The sequence below is a fragment of the Pundamilia nyererei genome, unplaced genomic scaffold (genome assembly GCF_000239375.1).
Source record: "Pundamilia nyererei isolate P.nyererei 1_Seehausen unplaced genomic scaffold, PunNye1.0 scaffold00033, whole genome shotgun sequence".
NCBI lineage: Eukaryota > Metazoa > Chordata > Actinopteri > Cichliformes > Cichlidae > Pundamilia > Pundamilia nyererei.
This window is the reverse complement of record NW_005187434.1, coordinates 181898-202872: the sequence shown is the minus strand read 5'-3', so window position 1 is coordinate 202872 and position 20975 is coordinate 181898. Positions and strand designations below refer to the sequence as shown.

The 20975-nt window shown below is 39.5% G+C and overlaps 1 protein-coding gene across 3 annotated transcripts in view; it reads left to right on the top strand.

Moving 5' to 3' along the window:
* The window catches only part of LOC102193636 (GDNF family receptor alpha-2), a 65837-nt gene extending 46754 nt beyond the window's left edge, over positions 1 to 19083 (top strand). For 2 of the 3 annotated variants that reach the window (XM_005729360.1, XM_005729359.1), the window contains exons 5-9: positions 3472 to 3584; positions 4519 to 4659; positions 9369 to 9511; positions 16908 to 16937; positions 17900 to 19083. In XM_005729360.1, the coding sequence (XP_005729417.1) occupies positions 3472 to 3584; positions 4519 to 4659; positions 9369 to 9511; positions 16908 to 16937; positions 17900 to 18025 (553 nt within the window). In that variant the 3' untranslated portion in view covers positions 18026 to 19083. The remainder of the gene's footprint in view (positions 1 to 3471; positions 3585 to 4518; positions 4660 to 9368; positions 9512 to 16907; positions 16938 to 17899) is intronic. The other variant, XM_005729361.1, reaches the window with a different exon arrangement.
* Positions 19084 to 20975: the final 1892 nt, after the last annotated feature.

Sequence of the window (20975 nt, the reverse complement as noted above, 5' to 3'; positions counted from 1 at the left end):
TGGGGTGATTTGTAAGGAGGGTGGATGGAGATGGAGTAATGAAGTGTGTCTGAGTGGGGTTTGCTGCTGGAAGTCCAAGCGCCTTTTACGCCACACTGGCTACATTTCTGCTATGATGACACAGACACACAAACAGACAGACAGACATGGGAAATTGTTATATCATTATCCCACATTTAATCTCAGCCAAATATGCTTCTCTCCTCTTTTGAAGACTAACATGACGGCATATTGGTTTTTAAATCACTGCAATAAAAGAAGACCTTTCTCTCTGATAGACTATGCTGTGTCCTTCACAGAAGACAATTTTTTCACAGAAGACTATGTTATTCACAAAAAATAAGATATTAAGTATCATTCCATCTTAGTTATTTCAGAAAAAGGTATAAAAATTATAAATATGTGATCAAATACCAATTCCACTCTATTTAAGTCTAGCAGTGTGTGAAGACAGAGCCATATGTATATTTTGTTTACATTAACATTGGCTCTTTGAAAACTATTGTGGTGAACAGTAGTTTGCACCATCAGCATATTGTTCTTGTTTTTTAAATGCATTGTATTCATGCATCCCTTGTGCATAAATACAATGCTATAAATGCATAACTCTAATTTTCTTACAGCGTAAGTACAGTATGTGTAACTATTCATAAATAATTTTAGAGTTTTGCTGTACAAAAGTCACAATTCACATATCTTTTCATGCTTTTCTTTGAAGAAAACATGTCTAAGTTTATATTTTTGGAGGATTTTTATCTCAGACATTTTCAGGCAATTCAACAGGAAAAGACTTCATGTATTTTCCCTGAATGTAAATTTGAGGTAGCTTTATGGAGTCAAGAGGCAGTAAGAGGACAATGCTACTGGCACAAGTGGAGGTACATTTTTACATCTTGTCAGCAGTGGTTGGACAGCAAAACAATAGGAGGGGAAAAAAGGAGCCACAGGAATAAACAGTAATGTGTCTGTTATGGAGAGCTGTGTCGGTCGTGTATACAGTGGCAAAGCTGTTCTCAGGCAAATGAAAGACACACTGAAACTTGTCTGACTCCAGCATAGACATATGCAAATGAAGAAACGAGCAAAACAAAAAAAAGAAAAGAAAATAATTTTGTCATGCAAAATAGAAAAAAAAATCTTCATCTGAACAACCTGAATAAAAAACTTTAACTAATAAACAACTCAACTTCTTTCTTTTTTTATGACAACTATGAGGAGATCATTGTGCGGTCCTGTTACTTGTTGGATCTTTCTGTGGACTTTAAATCTTCCTGTAGCATCTCTCTCTCTCTCTCTCTCTCCGTGTGTTGCCAAAATTCTTCTTTGGAGTTCTGCCGTGAGTGTCTATGTTTCGCAGGAAAATTGACAAGACACAGCTGGTGGATTTTTGACCTCTGATAGATGGTCTTGTCTCCAGATGGTCTCATGTCTTGCTGTTGCGGCTGTGTACTATCCTTTCTAAAATTCCAGGGTTTGAGCCTTCATTGATATGTTGAAACCAAGATACTTTTTCCAGACTGCTGATTTTGATTTCAGAGTTGACGTCTTGTGGATTGTTAGGTATGAGCTTGGCCTTTCCTTTTTCTGATACCCATACTAAGAGCTGAGGCTTCTTTACCAAGAGGTTCCACCAAGCTTGGGAGTTTTCTTTCTTTCCCTTCAAAGACATGAATATAAAAATGTGGGCTGGTGATTGTTCTTCCTCCAGTGTTAACTGTGCCTTCATGCTGTTTCAAGACATCTTTCATAATTCTCCAGGTGTATGTTGGAGAGGGTGGTTGAGAGTAGATACTTGATGATATTCCGACTGTAGTACCAGCTGCCCATGCTGTCACTCAAGAGAATAAGGCTTATATGCTTGTCATACAGGTGTTTGCTGATTCAGACCAGGTTGACGCTATCCACAAGGCTGCATGCCACATCCCATCAAAGACCTTCTTGAAAAAGAGCCCGTAGTGGCTGTGGAGCAGAAGGAACAGCAGGTTATATGCTGTTTGGAAGGTTGGTGGTTCGACCCTATGAGGAAGCACTTGGCGACAGTGGGAAGGAAAAAAACCCTTTTAACAGGAAGAAACCTGTGATAGAATCAGGCTTGGGCACAAGCAGCCAAGTGCCATGATGGGCGACAGGACCAAAGACACACTTTGGAAGAGGGCCCAGAGATTAAAAACAACTGATGATTAAATGCTTTGTTGTCTTTAAACTAAGAAATTATTAGCTTAGCTTAGCATTAGAATTGAGATAACGTTTTTATTTCACCAAAATAATAATGAAACCCTTATCTAGAAATATATGTATGTTGTCTGAAAAAAATGCAAAAAGGGGCACATTCATGTGTGAGTCATCAGACATATAAAGCGTCTAATACATATAAATGTGCATATAAATAAAGCATAGTCACTTTTTTCTGTTTCTTTTCTATATGAGGAAAAAGCGCTGTTAAGATAAAACCTCCAGGCGTTCTCATTGGTGTCTGAGTCCAAGTTCATTTCTTTATGTAATTCAAAATATGTCACAATTATGACAGTGATGTGCTTAAATATAATAAAACCCATAATATTTACTTTTGAAAGCCACCATGACATCTGACAATAAAAAAAACAGAAGAATGAGCTGCTGGCAACCATTAAGTTGCCTTAGAAGGGAGTGGTTATCAGGTAGTGCTGGGTCACTAGCCTATCAACCATTCAACAACCCAGATAGCATATTTCATCAATACTAAACCTATTCTTCTGTATATATGTGTGTTTTTGTGTGTTCACTAGGACAACACAGCCCAAGGTAAATTAAGGTACCTTTGAACTTAAGGCCGAAAAAAGTGGTCAGACCAGGTCAGAGGGAATGAGTCATGCACAGCTCGGAAAGAAGCAAAGAGGAAAAAGAGAAATGCAGTATGGATTGTGATTCACATTGTGAGCAGCTGTGATGTGAACAGTACAGACAGCGCAACTTTACTCACGCTACTCCCAATAAACCTACTTAAGTGGATTAGCAATGCCACCCTGGGGGCCTCCACAGACTTAAAGCTCTTATCACAAACACACCGAAACAAAACATACTATTTTTATCAGTCTCCTTGGTTTGTGGGGAAAGTGAGTTCGGGAGATGGTTAAGAGATCCAGGATAAGCACAGAAGCTATGGCCAAAAGAGTCGTATCATATCTTTTCTCATCTTATATACAAATGCACTACAACTGGGTCTCTGCTGAATATTACTAATAGCTTGTTGGTTATGAGGCATAAGTGTTTGATATTCATGACACCTGTTGTAGAGGCCTGGGAACAGATGTTGTATATACTTTCCCAGTTTGACGCTGGTCATAATTGGCAGCTGCTCTGTAGAAAAAACTGTGCCAAAAACATTACGCCCAGCTTTTTGTATTTGTGTGTTTTCATCTTGTGCGTGGACTTTATGACTGAGCCTGTGCTTCTCATTCTTTGTCTGTGTTGTGCTTCATGTTTTTTGTGCAGGTCTAGGCTGGCTGATTACAAAGAGAACTGCGGGATGACTCCACACGCAGCGAGCACCTGTCCTAACCAAGACAATCACCAAGCCTGCTTGGCCTCCTTTGCAAGGCTCGTTGGTCAGTACATGGCTACGTTGTGAGAAGAAAATGACGGCAGTGAAATGTGTGGACACAGAAAGGCAGATTCAGAATGTCACTGTTTTTTTTTCTACCTTTCACACACATAATGAAATAAAGAAAAATACTCCAAAAACATGAGACAGCGTGCCAGCAGTCCAGGCTGCTTTCATCATGAGGACCAGACAGCAGAGTTAAAACTGATATCTCCACCAGTACACTGGGCATTAGTTCACTACTAGAAGTAATTAGGGAGCAGAGGCACTGAGAGAGTGTTTATTTAATTAAAACACTTGATGAACATCTGTTTGCTTGCAATAAACGTTAAATAAACAATATGTACTGACTAGTAGATGCATATTTTTCAGTCTCAGCCAGCAGCAGCTAGGTAATGCTGTGGCAGTACCACAGAGCTTGCTAAAAAAATAAATCTAAAGGCAAATTTACACAAAAGGGCTTTTTCTGATGCTTAGTGGTTGCTGAAGTGTCCATATTTCAGTATCAGTCAGTGCTTCCCCACCATGTGTCATAAATCATGCAGTATGAAGTGATGATATTCCACGGTGGTTCCTGGATTTCTCTAGAAAATACGACACACAGAATGTACCAAACACTCATGACACCAGCTAAAAGCATTGACACATAGAAACATTTGGAAAGTAAAATGCTTTGGTACTGTAGTGCTTTATTCAAACAGGGCACACACTTCCTAAAGCAACTACTTTGCAAAATATTTATAACATAATGGCCACTTTCCATTTAAAATAAAGCATAACACAATTGTTCACCTCCCTGTAAACTCCAACAATGCAGTGCAAACTCATACCTGTGACTAACACCTTGTTGTGCATTTTGTATGCAATTTGCTGTAAATGTAATCCATTATTGTCCATTAGTGGCACATAACTGTATTTCTGTGTGGATGCCCTCGCAGGGACGGACGTGACTCCCAACTACGTGGACAGCAGCTTCTCCAACTGGACCATTTCCCCATGGTGCACCTGCAAGGGCAGCGGAAACCAAGAGGAGGAATGTCAGAACTTCCTGCGGTACTTCACCAATAACGCATGCCTAAGTAAGCCGTCACAACTCATGAATTCTTTGAAATATGTTTTGTAACTGATAGGGGCCAAACAGGCATGTATTATTGATAAAAAGTACGAGCCTGCGATGCGGAACTTTCTCTTTCAGCCACGTAAGAGAAGCGAGAGCTGTGAACTTCAGTCTTATGCAACTTTAATGGTTCCATGTCAGATTCTGGTTTTCAGTGTCATTGAGCTCTTCAGCGAAATAACTGTGGATGTGATGTTTTTAAAGTGTGGATGTTGGCGGCATGACTGAATGTGGAAATAACAAGAGATGTGGTTAGAGGGTGTGGGTAATAGATAGCTTTTAGACATCTGAAAATCAAAACGTCTGCATGAAATGAGGTGCTTGAAAATTTTTGCAAATCACTTTTATTTCAAAGAAGAAGAAAAAAGTATTTTGTGTATTTAATAATGAAATAAGGCTAGAAGGATTGCATGTAAATATTTGTCAATGAAGGATTAATGCATGGCTGGATGGACTTGAAATCATTATATAAAATTGTCTGTTAGAGAATTGAATACAACCTGCAGATATCCCTTTATCCACAGATTAAGTTGGAATTAAACGTTCTTAGTTTCTCAGATGCAAGTAATTTCTTATCATTTCTCATCCCTCCTTTGGGCAAGATCTGCCCAGACTTTAATACAAAAGAAACCATTTGCATGTCATTTTCACATTCAATCTAAGAGAGTTAAAGGGCTTAGGGGAGAAAAATGTCATGAAAAGGAACAGACTAGCGCAAATGGAATAATAGGGAGAGCTAAAATACATATCATCTGTATATCTAATGCATAACATACAGGGTGCAGCGTGACAGAAGGGTTTCTTCAAATATCTTTATGCTTTTTCACTGAAAAGTAAAATATAGCAAGTTCCATCCTTGCTATGGTGTAGCGAGCAATGTCATCAGTACTACAAGACACCATTGCCTTTACCATGTTCTATTGTGTGGATAATGCTTTCAGACCATTTCAATAGATTGCTGGGTTACCGTTTTAGCTGAGTGTGCAGGATGAGGGATGAGGCTGGGAGCTGAGGAGGCGTCTCGAAAAATAACACAAAATGCAGCATCTCCTCTTTGCAGTCGAGGGGAACAGGCGATAAACTTCAACACACCGGGAGGTAGATATACACAAAGTCACAGTGCAGGAAGATGCATATTCAACCCCCTTAATCTGAAAGACATTTAAATAAAATTTCATTCAAGCAAAACAACATAACCATGGCAACTGCAGCATTAGTAAACAAAAATAAAAGTTAAAATTTTTTAAAAAGTTAAAGAAACAAATGGGAAGGTGTGATGCAAAATTTGGTAATACATGTAAGGAAAAAGAAGAAGTTAAAAAGTAAAACTTCAATTCAATCACCAAGGTCAGTATTTAATATTAATATGATTGGTCTCTGATGTTTTCTCTCACATTATTTTAACCAGTTCTTATTGTGCAGTAGCTTTAATGCCACCACTTCTTGCAGCATGTAGCATTTGATTAGCAGTGGCAAAAGCAGCTGCTGTGGCCACAAGTGTTAATTACAGATTCTGGTACATTCAATTCTTTTTGCCCCTACTGGCTATCAATAGGTGATTTTACTGTGTACAAAAACAATTTAGTGTTATTGGTGCTGAATAAATACAGCTGTTTGCATACTAATTGCAGCAGGATGGAAACCCTTCCACAGTGTATATAACCCTGAGTTGGACAAGGTGAGGAAAAAATGGATGGGTGGATATTTTTATGGATGTCTTTCCATTAAAATTTCTAGGTAGTAGCTAAACATCCTTCAAACTGATGAGTTGACAACTTCAGAAACAGCTGAACATCAAGCAAGTGCAACAAATCCAGAGACAGCAGCTGTGATTTGACCTTAATATACTCCACTTCTGCTGAACAATGGTTTTTAATTAGAGAGAAATACTTGAGTCCAACTTCTCAGATTTTCCCAGACCGCGAGTCTCAGTCTGCTTGGAACATCTGCGCAGAAACGCTGTGTCTGGCAAGTTGTTAGTGAGCCAAGTTTTGGTCAGAACAAGGCAGAAAGTCCAAATGTTACTCTTTCTTTTTGTACACTCAGTCTTATCAAGATATCTAATTTAAAGTTGGCCAGAAAAGTGAGGAATCCCAGACCCGAATGTGGTAGAGTTTTGGTTAATTAACAGACTGGCCTGCTCGCTCCTCTTTAACTTCAATGAGCACCACTTCTGTTGAAAGAGGTTGCTCTAGCTAAGCATCTTGGCAACACTCTTTTTCTAGGAAACCACTTACTCTGCTCATATGTTGCCCAGGACATGTGTTGGGGTAAAATTAGTGACCAAGACAAATCTGAAGCTGTTATTTAAAGGTAAAAAAAACTTTAATTATAACAATAATATGTCACTATATAGACTCTTCTTTTATCTTTGCCATGTATGCAAACTAGATTTACATCTGTTTACATCTTGAGCTAATTGTATTGCATCTTCATTATCAATTTAATTATGTAATTAAATCCTTACAGCTTTAACTGTGCTGTAGATCATGAGAAAATATTTAGTGTAAACCTTTAGATCTGCAGCAGAGTTCATTTTGATACCTCATCCATCACAGCATACTTCAAGTGAAATCAGAAAAACATGCTTTAGATGGTTCATTTACTGTCCTTGAACTGTTCCCAATTTTTCCTTACAAGCTGCAGCAAAAACAATGGTCCAACAGAAGACTAGATTAGAATTCCGATTTGTATAAAATATATGGGAGGCCGACAAAGAACATTCCAGCTTAGAGGTATTATGACAGTCAGACCCTGACTCCCCCTTCCCCTGTCTCTGCTTCTCTTGTTCTCTCCTTCCTTCTCATTTCATCTATCCCTGCAGGTGCGACAATACAGGCTGTGCCCAGGGGTTAAAGGAAAGCTTAATATGAGCCGTTAAAAAATGGAATTGCTGTTGGCAATGAGCTTAATCACTCAGTGGAACATTTGGGTGCAGTAAAACATCCTGGGTGGAGGCCCCCCAGCCAACTAGTTTGATCTATGACTTTATTCACCCATTTCACATCTTTGAGGGGGATTGCTAACCATAGCTGACCCTGACAAACAGATGCTTAACATTACAGGTCTTAGCAGCATTCCACTAGCTCTTGACTGCTAGCATTGACATTGTTAAGCCTCGCCAGTGAACTCGATTTTTCTCTGAACCACTCTCCTGCTTTCTAGCAGAAGCCCAAATTGTCAGTGTCGACCAGCATAAAAAAATATGAAGTGTGCTCTTCTGTGTGTTTTGTGTGCAAGTGAATGTGCATATGTGTACCTCTGTGAGTGTCTTTGCTGTTCAAATACTTGTGTGTGCGTGTGTCTGTGTGTAGGCGGACCAACAAATGTGACAGACAAATTTATGTGGCCAAGCACCGGTAGTACTAGGGACTGTGTAGCCATCTGATTATGCATGTGCATTCCACAACTATCTTATTTGTCCTTTGTGTGGTGGTGTGGAAATGCCATTTCTCCTTTGTTTGGGAATGTTTTGAATTTGATCAGTCACATAAATCTATTCAAAGTCATCTCTGCATGCTGACCTTATAATGGAGGTGGTTGCCAAGCAATTACATGCCTTGCCTTCTCTCTGGCTGAACAAAGAGAAACAAGCCTTGTGTTTTAAACGGATGAGCGGTGAAAAGGTACTCAGCGCCTATTTTTACCATATCTAGCTGGAAAGCTGACTGAACAGGGATTTATCACATTTCTACAGAGACACACACATGCACTTAGACACAAAATTAAACACATGTGTACAGCACATCTGCAGGCGCTGATATGCTAGGGCTCGTATTTATTCACATGCTGTCCTCTGTTTGAACTAGTTGATTTCCCTCTTTTAAAAGATTGTATTGCTTTTCATGCTAACAAACAAATTAGGACTCATCTTTGCAAGCGTGGTCATTTTAGCGCTATTTAGTCAGCTCGTAGCAGTTTGAGAATGGCTGTTGCATCGTAAGAGAGTTTTTTGTAATATGCATGAATCCAACATAAAGCAAAGTTGGTTGTATTTGATAAATATAATCTGTTGTGTCGCCGCAGGATTCGCTTGTAAAGGATCATAGAAAACGCAGATTAATTCGTGATCCAGTTCTTTCGTGACTTGCTCCTAATCGAAATGCTGTCACACTGCAAGACGATCATCTGTGATAGATCACAACATCTGTGTAAATGGAAACTTTAAAAAAAATGCTCAAAAAGGCAAAAAGGAAAATGTATTTATTGACTTCATTTATAATGCATGAAATACAATTAATTAGCTCTCAGATGCTTGGCACAACTGTATCAATAATGTATCGCTAGAGGAAGTGATTCAATTTATTGCCTTATCAATATTTTGTGCCGCCGCTAATAAATAGCATAAATATGCGAGGCAGTCAAAAAGGAAGGCATAACTTACAAAATAAAACATAAGGCAGTGCTTAGTAATGACAGACAAAACTCGGATAGCAATTTGTGATTAGTTTGGCATATTTCTCTGAAGCTTACTGACAAAGCAAAAAGACTGGCTCTCTGTGCTCTTTCTGCTCCATCCTTCCTCAGTCTCACTCAGCCTTGCCTCATTCCTTTAGTTGCCAAAGATTGGGCAGGGTACCAAAAAGTTGACTTAGAGCTGTCTGTCTGCTAGCTGGCTTCTTGTTGGGATGGCAGTCAAACCCAAATGACTTTATGTCTCTGTTCCTGCAGGAAATGCCATTCAGGCCTTTGGTTATGGGATAGACAACACACAGAACAAAAGTGGGCCTGTCCCAGGCCCCTCAGCGACACCGAAGCCAGACCCTGTATCGACACAGGAGATCTCAGAAAATCTCCCCGTGACTATCCCAAAGGTAAAAGGTTCTCAATGTTTCATTACATGGGATGTTTTACATGTAGATGTTAAATGTGATGGCAAAATGTAATTTGGAGTTGTTATTTACTGCCTGTTTGGCAATCGGGTATGCTCTGCAGTTTGAAGGCTACTAATATGAAGCTTCTGCGTATGTTCAATAAGCAAGATCTGTAATCACTCATGTGCTTGCTTTCCCAGGGGTTCGACTGCTAGTCTATTCTTTACATTGCTCCCACTTTCCCACGCTGCCAGACTCAATACTGTTCATTACAATCCATATTACAGTCATTACTGTAGACCAATAATCTTCTTGCCTGCCTTCTTTGAGCCAATCAGCCTCCACTCTGCATGCATTAAAACTCACTGCAATGTGCCTGATCATGCAACAGCTAACAATCATGTTTTGTTTTGTTTGTTTGTTTTTTTATTCTGTACCCTGTCACAGTAAGATCGCTGTTTTTTGGGGAAGTTCTGTGCTAAATCTTATCAATGCTGGGGTTCCTTTCTGCCATGATGGCTCATCTTATCAGCAAATAGATCTCAAGAAATCATATTCAATTCTTTCAAATGCTCTCTCCTCATTGAACTTAGTTAATCGTGACACATTTAGGTCAACTCACTGTAAAAGTTAAATAGATGTGGATGTTGCTTTATTTTGTTTTTTGTCACATCCAAAATATACATTTTCATCTCTTTCCTGCTACTTCTCTGCATACATTTGATAAAATGGACCAACTGCAAGGAGAATCACAAAAATACTCCTCCGCTCTCTCTTTTGTACAGTGGCAAAATAATAAGACTCAACGTGCTGCACCGTTCACATTCGCATCACATACAATCTCTATGCTTGTTAAAGCAATTGGCACATCAAAACAGACGCTTTATGATAACACAGTTTATGCTACACACCCAAGATGATGACATGTGGTTGAAATATTATATTTTTCTTACAGACAAAGAAAGAGTGAAAGGAATGGGAGGTGGAGGCTTAATCTGGATTAGATGTTCTAAAATACTGGCCCAGGGCCTGTTCTCTGCTGAATGCTGTCTACTATGAAGACTGCAGTTAACTCAACTATAACTAGGTTCACTGTCTGGAGCAGAAAACATTACCACTTTTTTTAATGCTGTGCTGCACAAATGCATAGCTCTTTGTCTTTTAACATAACTCTTCTTTATTTTCTCTTCAAATAAGTGTAAAAATGACAGAATTAAGTTATTCACCAAAGAATCCTTTTTTTTATGAGTCTCTCTGCTACAGAAATATTTCACTTTACACTATAGGTCGAGAAGAGGCTTTTCTTTTTATCTAGCTGTTGAGTTGGATTAGTTTTCACAGTGAATTATGGCTGTGTTTTACAGATGTATTTTAGATGTTTTGTGCAGCTTTCTAAAGTAAGAGTGATGATGCTTTTCACCTTTGCAGGAGACCCATGTGCCCATGTTTGGCAGCGGTATAAAACTGTGCTTTATAAAATATTCTGCTGCTGATGTTGTTGTTCATGTCATTTTTCAGTGACTGTTACATATCCAAATCCAAGTAATGTGCACGGTTTAGGAATGCAAATTTGTGTTCTGAATGAACAACTACCATTAAGACATTTTGCATCAGAGCCGTTAAATGTTAAATGTGCAGTTTTGTGCTTTGCACACAAACCCTCGTTGATTGGAACACAGGAAATTAAAACCTTATGTCGTGATCACTGCGTCTGAGCCTTGTTTTCGGTCTTGAATTTTTAGTTAATATGTTAAAGTTTGAGTTTCTGCTTTGTTTCTCTTGTTATTTCTGTTTAGAAAGTTTAGATCTTTGTTTATTTTATTTTCCAAATCCATTTTTTCCCTATTATTATTTCACTGCTGTGCCTTCTGTTGGATTGTTTTGGAGTTTGCATTATTGCATCAGCCTAATAAAACAACTCATTTTTTGTTCATTCGGTCTACCTTGTGCATGCCACTGCTGGGTCCCAGTTCTGCAAACCTTGGACCCAGCAGTAGAGTCTGAACAGCAGCAGGTGGCTTTCTCGTTTTTTGAGAAGAATTTTGGAACTGAATATGAGCCTATCTCCAGAGGGGCTTACCAAGGCAATGGGGGCCTCAACCAGTAGTTGTGCTCCTGAGGGAAGCCATACCTCAAGGCTACCAAGCCTGCAGGTCCAACTTCCACCAGAAGTCAAATTGGGTTAAGTGTGCAGCTAGATTGTCTGCCACCTGCTGTTGCTCCTGTCAACTACCCAAACCAGCATTTAAATCTCTGCCATCTTAAAAGAGCGACTGCAGCCCTTGGCAACACTGCCGATTGCAGCCTCAGCAGCCAATTCCTCCGCCTGAGTGTTTACCCAAACTCCATGCCCTGAGTTCCTTTTTTTTTTTAATTCTGGTTACCCCGTGACCATGTATACTGTGTCCAAACCAGTATCCCCTGTGAGACTGGGGTCCCTAAAACTCAGCCTGTGTGTCCTAACCTGTCCTAGCTGAGTGTCCTGTGGTGACAAAGCTGGTGCAACCCAAGAGTCCTGTGCCTAAGCAAATAGAGCTTGAGGCAGGCTTATGTGAGGTGATTGGCCAATCTCACCAACACTCAACCACCTGAGGAACTTCATTGCCTCCACTGGACACCTGTCTCGTTACCCTTCAGTTTCCACTTACCTGATTGCCCCCTTGTGCATAAATAGTCCTGCATCTGTTGTACTTACAAGTGCCCCTCCATTGTGTTCTCCTGTGATTCCGTTGGATTTCTTTTGGCTCATTTTTAGACTTTGTGTCTCTGCATCTGCAAGAAAACGGCTCACTTTCTGTTCATTTAGTCTTCCTTTTGTGTCTTTGGATTTCAATTCTGTAAAACCTGACACCCTAAAAATGTTGCAAAGAGGAAAATTAATGAATAAGCACAGCTGATAACATTAACAGTGTGTGTATTACCGAAAGGTAGAGAAAGAGAGAGGATAGCAGAGGGGGAATGGGTGGTGAAACCGCTTTCTCCAAAGGTTGTGTGTGTGTGTGTGTGTGTGTGTCAGTATTGATGCACTGCTCAGTGCCTGTCTCACTGCAGCATGGTGTTTAATTTATTGTAAAAATGGTAATTAGGAAACAATAAGACGTGTGATTACTCAAGCAGGAAGTTTATAATTAGAGAGGGAGCTGGTAGCGACATTTTGGGCGGCCCTGAGTTCTTAGACAACTATGCCTGGCAATTAAAACTTGTCAAACTTCCATGGCAGATAAATTGGGGGTGTGTTGTTATGGTATGAGTCCTCTTGGCAGAAGACTGACTGTCCAGAGCTGTAAATCTCACTGTGGCTCATTGAGTAAACATGTGGTCTGAAGCTTGGTCCTTTGAGCACTGTAAAGATGCATCCATATTTAGGTATAACTGAGCAGTGCCATGCTCCCAACTCCAGTGGTGAGGTTACGCACGTGATATTTGTGTACCCAGTTTAAATGTGCATTACAACAAACTGATACAGTTTCTAAAGCAAACTAAGTCTGTTTTGAATGGCAGTTATCACTTGTTTACAGGGTCATGTCACCAGTATGCAAGGTCTTCCACCAACCATTTGGCCCTTAAAACCTCATGTGTTTGGAAGTTTTGTTGGCGTACTGATTATGTTCATTTGTACACACTGTTTGGTTGAGGCGCCAAAATTACTTCTCTGGGAAGGCACTAAATTCATTTGATTACTCTTTGGAAACAAGATTTTAGTTTAGATTAAAACACACCATTTCACATCACTAAACACATATTACAAAGCTCAACGTTCCAGGTGATGAATAAGCATCAATCCAATATTTGTATCAGTTGTTATTCCTGTACTGCCTTAAAAAAGTTTCTTTTTTTTAAAGTGAGTGAGCAGCTCTGTGCAGCCGATCTGTTAAATTCAGGTCTGTGTTTTTAAATATTTATGTACTATGCCAGCAGTGTACTGGTGGCAAACAGTTCTAAGAGTTTATGGAGGGAGCTAACTGCAAACAGTTAGCGGTTTCAAGGTATTTCATGTCCGCTACATCAAATTTTCTTTGCAGGAGTTTGTGGATTGATGATGGGTGAAAAGCTCAGATGAGTTTTCCTTGTCAGCTTCTCTCGCTCTCAGTCTCACACTTGTTATGTTCATTATTTATTGGACCTGCTTTAACATACCAGGTTGTCCTCGGCTCCACTCTGTGCGTGAGGAGATGCACACATGTAAAACTGGGAGAAGACAAAGGCAGCAAAGTGCAGTATACTAAGGTGAAATTAAACAAATGGAAAAAGAATCACCGTTCATTTGCGTTATGCTGGTGCTGATTAAATTATTTCACTAATAAACACAATTTCAGTGAATAAGCTTGCAAATATTTATTAGCCATATTGTGCTTTATGAAGTTTGGAAAGTAATGTTTAAATTCAGCCCGACGTTGCCTTACACAAGATTATCTTATATCAGTACTGCAAATGAAAAAGTTGAACTGGTGTATCCCTGATCAACTGCAGATTTAACATGTACTTATTCCCACAACTGCAAAAGCATCACTTGATCTGGATTACTTTCTGTTTATCGTGATTACTATCTTGTACCATCTTGGCTACAGGCAGGTACCAGGAGGGTGTCTACTAGTCATATCTATGGGACAGATTGCAAATTATAACTGGCCATTCAAAGGGCTGATAACAGTCAAAGTGGGTACTATCTTTTTGCTTCTATGTAGTAGCTCTAATATGAACTCAAAGGATTTGGCTAAAAATAGACCACTCTGCATAAAGCAGTTTAATACTTTAAGTCATTTATATATGACACAAACAACAATAATATATGTTAAATCACACAAGTCTATGTGTACGGACGCCTGGAATCTCAGTGCGGGTGTACAGAAATCTGAATTTCCAAAATATTCATGTATCTCAAAAGGATAAACCCTCATTTGATGCCAAGGACTCGGTTCCAATCTCAGCAGGAGATATTATATTATTGCTCTCTGCTGTAAGTAAATATGCATTTTTATTTAAATCTATTACTGTGTAAAAGGATATGACTTTAAGAAAGATAAGATATATATATAGTCAGTTATTTGAACATGTAGTGGTTAAAATTCTGTTGCAACATCAGGTAAGTTTGATTTAGACATCAAACAAGTTCACTGTGATTTTAGAGGGCTTTGAACCCAAATCAAGGGGAAAATGTTCAGTGGGAATGACATTTATCATAGATTGGATGGTTTTTGAAACCTTATTCAATAAACAATCAGTCAGGGATCTTTAAGTGGTGGCCATTATATAAAAGCAACAGATAATTCACCATGACCATCACTGGCCACTTCATTAGGTACACTTGTTCAAATGCTTGTTAAGGAATATGTTCAATCAACTAGTCACATGGCGACAAGTAAATACATTTAAGCATGTTCAAGAACTTCAAACCAAGCATAAGAATGAGGAAGAAAGGTGGCGTTGAACATGGCTTCGTTTTTGGTGCCAGATGAGTACTTTCTGAGACTCTACAGAGATTTTACTGCCATTTTCCCCAAACAACCATCTCTAGGATTTACAGAGAATGGTCTAAAAAAGAGAAAATATACAGTGAGCAGTCATTGCCTTTGATGAAAATGCCTTGTTGATGGAGAAGGTCAGAGGAGAATGGCCATACTGCCTCAGGCTGATAGGAAGGCAACAGCAACTCAGATAACCACTCGTTACAGCCAGTTTATGCAGACGACCTTCTCCGAATACACGTCAAAGCTTGAAAGCTGGTGGGCTACAGCCGCAAAACACCAATCCAGTTGCCACTGTTGTCAGTTAACAGGAAACTGAGGCCAAAGCACACCACATTCACACAGTTTCACCAAAATTGGAAAAGATTGGAAAGATGTTGTGAGTTGTTCTGAAATGTTATGAGTATGGACATTCAGATGGTAGGGTCAGAGTTTGTCATGAACAATATGAAAACATGGATCTGCCTTGTTTCAATAGTTCAGGCTGTTGGTGGTATAATGCAGTGAGGGATGCTTTCTGGGCATTTTTCCAGCTCTTTAACACAAATTGAGCATTGTTTAAATGCCACAGCTTACTTCGGCTTAGTTACTGACCATGTCCATCCCTGTATGGCCACATTGTATCCTTCTTCTGATGGTTGTGTTGGGATGTGGTGGAACAGGAGATTCACATCACGCATGTGCAGCAACTGCTTGATGCTATCAAGTCAATGTGGACCAGAATCTCTGAGGAATCTTTCCAACACCTTGTTGAATTTGTGCCATGAAGAATTAAAACAGCTCTGAAGACATTGTGGAACTGGCAAGGTGTAACTAATGAAGTGGCCGGTGAGTGTACGTTGACAACATAGCCTCATTAGCAGATTTTTGTACAGCTTGCCTTTTTCCCCACACCTTGTGCCTTCTTTCAAATGACTCAATGTTACTATGCGATGCCATTTCAAACCAATTACCTTCACATTTACCAAACTTGTGTTCAGGAAGTGCCTACTGATGCTACAGTTTTTGCAATGTGTTTCTTTGAAATGTTTAATTTTATTAAAAGCAACTCGTGCAAGTGATCAGTCTCCACGCCCACATTACACACACCCAAACACACACTCTGAGCTCGCAGGCAGCGGAAGGCTAGTGTTGTCTGTGCTCTCATGTAACCCTGTCACTGTTGATTTTCAGCTCAATTGAATGGAACTGACTGGTGGAAAAAGGCTACATAACTCAGGGTTACTCAATAAGTAGTTGCAGTTTCGCTGCAAATTTGACAGTGAATGAAAACAAGTGCTGTCTAGATGTGTGTTTACCACTTAAATGACAAGTCACGTGCATTTTTAACAGTTTAAATAAATGCTTTTGTTTCTCTCGCTCTCTCTGCCTGTAAACAAATAAGGACATTTCGACATTGTCTGTATTCTGTCATGTATATGCATGTGTTTGTGCTTTATCCCTTTGTTCATGTGTGTGCAGCTTATCACAAGCCTGAGTGTATGTGTGGATATTGGCTGCAGCTAGAGATCTGGACTCATGTCAACAGGCTGCTGCCACACATCACTGCCCTTGCTAATTAATTGGCTTTTAGTCGCGGATGTGTTTGGTGCATTGTCAGGCTACCCAGTGCTGCTCCTCCGCGCGTGCACCCCTCTTTTTTTGGCAACTGTCATTTCAATCATTTCTTTGTAAAGTGCAAATTCACAAACACAGGTACTGTGATAACTGCGGCTACTGGAAACACCCCCTTTGTCTCCCTCGTTCTCCCTCTTGCATCCTTCTTCACAGAAGCAAAAATATGGCTGTCTTGTTAAAATAACTCAACAATTTTCTCGTTTCATTGTTTATTTTCTCATTTATGTGTTGCCTCGTTCTGGTGGAAGACGAAGTGCTGGTAGATAACATCATAGTAAATCTTTTTCTTTTCTTTTTTTTTTTCCTGTGCACAGCGAAATGGGCGAATACATGGTGAAGATGAGGTGAGGGGAAGGTGGAGGAGGGGAAAGAGGAGGAGAAAATGTTTCATGTTCCTTATGATGTGCCTCTGTATTGCTGTGCAGGACTGAAAATGGTACCTTTGCAAATTGAGCAGGACTGCTTTAACTTGAAGGCAAATGGTTATGCTTTGTGTTACAGAAATCCGAGAAAATTGAAAAAGTATTCAAAATGCTAACAATTTTATGGAACGGCATATAATAAAACCCATTGTAGCGCGGGTATAACGGTGGAACTCTGGAGGCCACAGAATTTAATATCTGTGCTGATTCCCACTCGTCTCCGCCATAATGTGAACAGTGTGGGAAAATAAACTTCACAAGTTTATTCTCTCTTGTGCATAAGAATAAACACTGTAGCGTTTTGATTGTGCACACTCAAACAAGGGGTCTTGTTTTCTTGGGCCTCTACTTGCTGTAAGATTTGCCTCATGAAATATTGAAAAGAAATCCATAGCCGCCGCTGGCTTCTGTAGTGTGTGTTTGGCTTCGTGGCATGTTTTTCTTGTAAATAAAGTCTGTAATGATAGCTTTAAAAACTGTTTAGAGACTTGCTGGCACAGCCTAAAAGAGTTTTTGAGAAAAAAAAAAAGAAAAAGTGCACACAAGAAGCTTTCCTTTGTTGCCAACTTGTTTAAGAAGCAAGGAGCATACTAAGCAGCACGGGCTTGAAATATACTTCACATATCAAAACGTTTGGTGGATCAAACACTTAATGTTCATGCCAAAGTGGATGTACTGCGAATGTCATTTCTTGCTTTGACTTTCTGAATGATGTTTTCTCTTCTTCTCTTTAGCAGTGACCCTGTCCTCTCTCATTTCCCTCCTGTCCTGTCTGACCTCTCTCTTATCAAATGCCAGAACAGGAAAGCAGCATGAATTGTGAGTCATGTCTAACCTTTTGCGGATCTCTCTCTCCCTCTGTGTGTCCCTCTCTATCTGCCCAGTATCACCAACCAAGAGGTGGTGTCATGGACCTGGGAGAGGATCACTCTTCTTGTCTCTATGCCAGTGTCTGGGCTCTGCTTCCCAGCCTGGCTTTGGCTCTGGTCCTGGCCCAGCATGCCTTATAGAAGCGCCAGGAGGAGAAAAAAGAGGTCATCCACCCACAAGCTGATCCCAAATGCAGAAGGTGTTATTCCTGAGACTGATATTAAGAAGGCTGATTCTCTGGACAGTTGACATGGATGGCATTTACGAAAGAGAAAAACAAAAGGCCGAGAGAGGTGGAAATGACTGAAATTTTATAACTGTGAATTTGTTGTTCATTTATCGTATCATTCGGGCAGACCGCAACTGTGATGGAGCACATGGCTTTACAAAGGACCCTTGGTATGAGAGGCCATGAAGGCCGCTCTCTGACTGAGTCATGAAAAAAACCCAGAGGACTGAAGCTGCTCATGTCAATGACTTCTGCACTTTTCTCACCAAAGGAGGGCGAGAGGGGGGGAATGAACAACACAATTAAAAGAAGGCAAGGCAGGATTGGCAGAAAAGAAATTGTTGCAAAGAGAAAAGGAGTGAGCTTGAAGTAAATGTCATATAGTGAGATGGGAAAAAAAGAAGGAATCGTTTTTATTTGCTTTGGGTCTTGGACTTGTTCTTGACTTAATCTTCTCTTGGATGAACAGACTGCACATTTAGAGGCATGGATGGGGGATGATTACGTTCTGTTTCTTCAAATCTAGTGTAAACTCTAAATTGTAAAGCCTACTCAATGTTCTAAGTGTTGGTATAGTATCTGTGACCATAATCAATCTACAGTACCGAGCTTTCATTTGGGTGCTACAGTGTACCTTTTAAGCAGGCAGCGAAAAGAGCTAAAGGCGGCCGTATTAAACAGTTAATGGTCTTATGGTCATTTAAGATGTTGTTGATAATTGTGGGTGTTCGCCATATGTCCACCCGCACACGTGTATATTTCTGTCTCTATGTATATAAACAACACTTTTTCTTTCATTCAGCCTAATGATATCTAGTACCTTTAAAGGACATTATTGTATGCACAGGTGGCTCTGTACTGGTACTGAAGGAAGGATTTCATTATCTGCATTTATATTTGTCTATTAAGGTTTGATCACAAAGAATGTATACAGGGATAAAATTAAACGAGCTCCAACTGCTTGAAAAAGCCATAATGTGTGTGTGAATATTGTAATATTTGTTTACTGTGTGTGTCTGTCTATGTGTGTACAAACTCATTACAATGTGTGAATGGGTTTACAAGCAGGAGAAAAGTAGCTTGTGAGGAGCATTTTGAATTGCCCGTGTGGGGGTTCATTTTGCCCCGTCAGACAGCAGAGGTTATGATGCATATTGTAATTGGAGAGTAAAATCACCTTGCAGTTCTGGTAAGCGTTTTTGGGAACTTCCAGCTCTTTTGTTTCCAATTTTAAGAGTCTCTGAACTTTTTCTTCATTTAGTTTTTGTCCAGAGGAGCGGAGAAGAGTGATAACAGCCTCTCACTAACAGATTGGGCCCGTTTGAGTGTGTGTGACTGCCTCTTATTATTGATGATTATTATTAGTATTATTAACAGACATGTGAAAATGTCAGCCTGTCCTTTAAATGGCTTCCTTTTAATGGGAAATTGTTCCACACAAGCAAATTTGTTTTGACTCTTCAGAAGAGGAGCTGATGTCTTCAGCTGCTTGGTGTCCACTGTTAAAAGGACATGAAAGTCATTCTGTGTAACTTGGGCAAATCAGCAATCAACTTAGCCACAATCTTTTGGACGTAGCTATAAAAGAGCACATTTGCAAACAAGATGAGGCCGAATGCATGATGTTACTCCCATAAGAATATCGTTTTGCCCATCCGTGCATTGTGTTTGTTTTTGAAACACACGCTCTGACAGATGCTGAAAGAACAACAAAAAAATCAAGACTTGCGCTGGCATCTTTGCAGATGAGAGACATTTTTTGTGTGTTCATGCTTTCATAATTTTCCACTGCTCTGAATGAATGTTACCAGTAGTTTCACCAAAAACAAGTTTTTATTTTCAAACAGCACATCAAGTGTAGTGTTGTGACACATTAATGCCTGCTATAGAACCAAACAGCTTTGTGTTAGCAGGCAGGGTTTAGAAAAGGTTTACTATCTGCCCGGATCATGAATGTTGCATGAAACTCAGCTCAGTGTGCTTTCACCACCACGGGCTGGTTTGGTCTGGCAGAAATTACAGTCATTTCCTAAACTGGTGAGTTTATTGCAGATTACTGCTTCAAAATGGCAAAAATCTCAGCACAATATTTGTCTTTGCCTTCCACATTCAACACATTTTCATAAAGCAACCACCATGTTTTTGGCTGTAGATATATAGATATCCATTATATATAGATATAAATATATACAAGTGAATTGTAAGGATTTTTAACCTGTAGCAAATAATCGCACAATAATCACACACTTTCAATATTAAACAAAGAAAAACGCATGTATTTTTAAAAGTAAGTCTTTGAACTCGTGCATGTGAACAATTTCTCTTTTTTTCCTGAAATTCACATTATGAATGTTGCAGTCCTTTCGAATTGTAATGTACCTCTGTCAGTGTTTTCAGACTGCGTTGAAAAACTTTCAAGGTCTCTAAATTGTTGGACAAAGACACAATGTTTGTAGTTTTGCCTCCACCAAAGAGGATTTTAAATCAAACAATCAAGATGTGATTGAAGCACAGACTCTTTAATTCAAGGGTTTTAACAAAAAAATCACATTAACTATTCAGGAATTCCAGCTATTTTACAAATAGTCCCCCATTTCAAGAGGCTCACAATTAATTAAAATAATTTTAATAGTGTGTTTTATTATTTTGCTGTTTTTAATACTTGGATGAGAATCCTTTTCAAGTTACTGCCTGCAGTGTAGAACCCATGGTGTTTCCTCACTTTCCTTCAACCTTCAGTTGCTGCTTGTTTGTGGTTCTTTCTGCATTCAGTATTTGCATTTAATAACTGGATGCTTTACTGGACTGAAATCAGGGGACTGACTTAGCCATTAAATATTATCCCGTTGCTTTGACTTCAG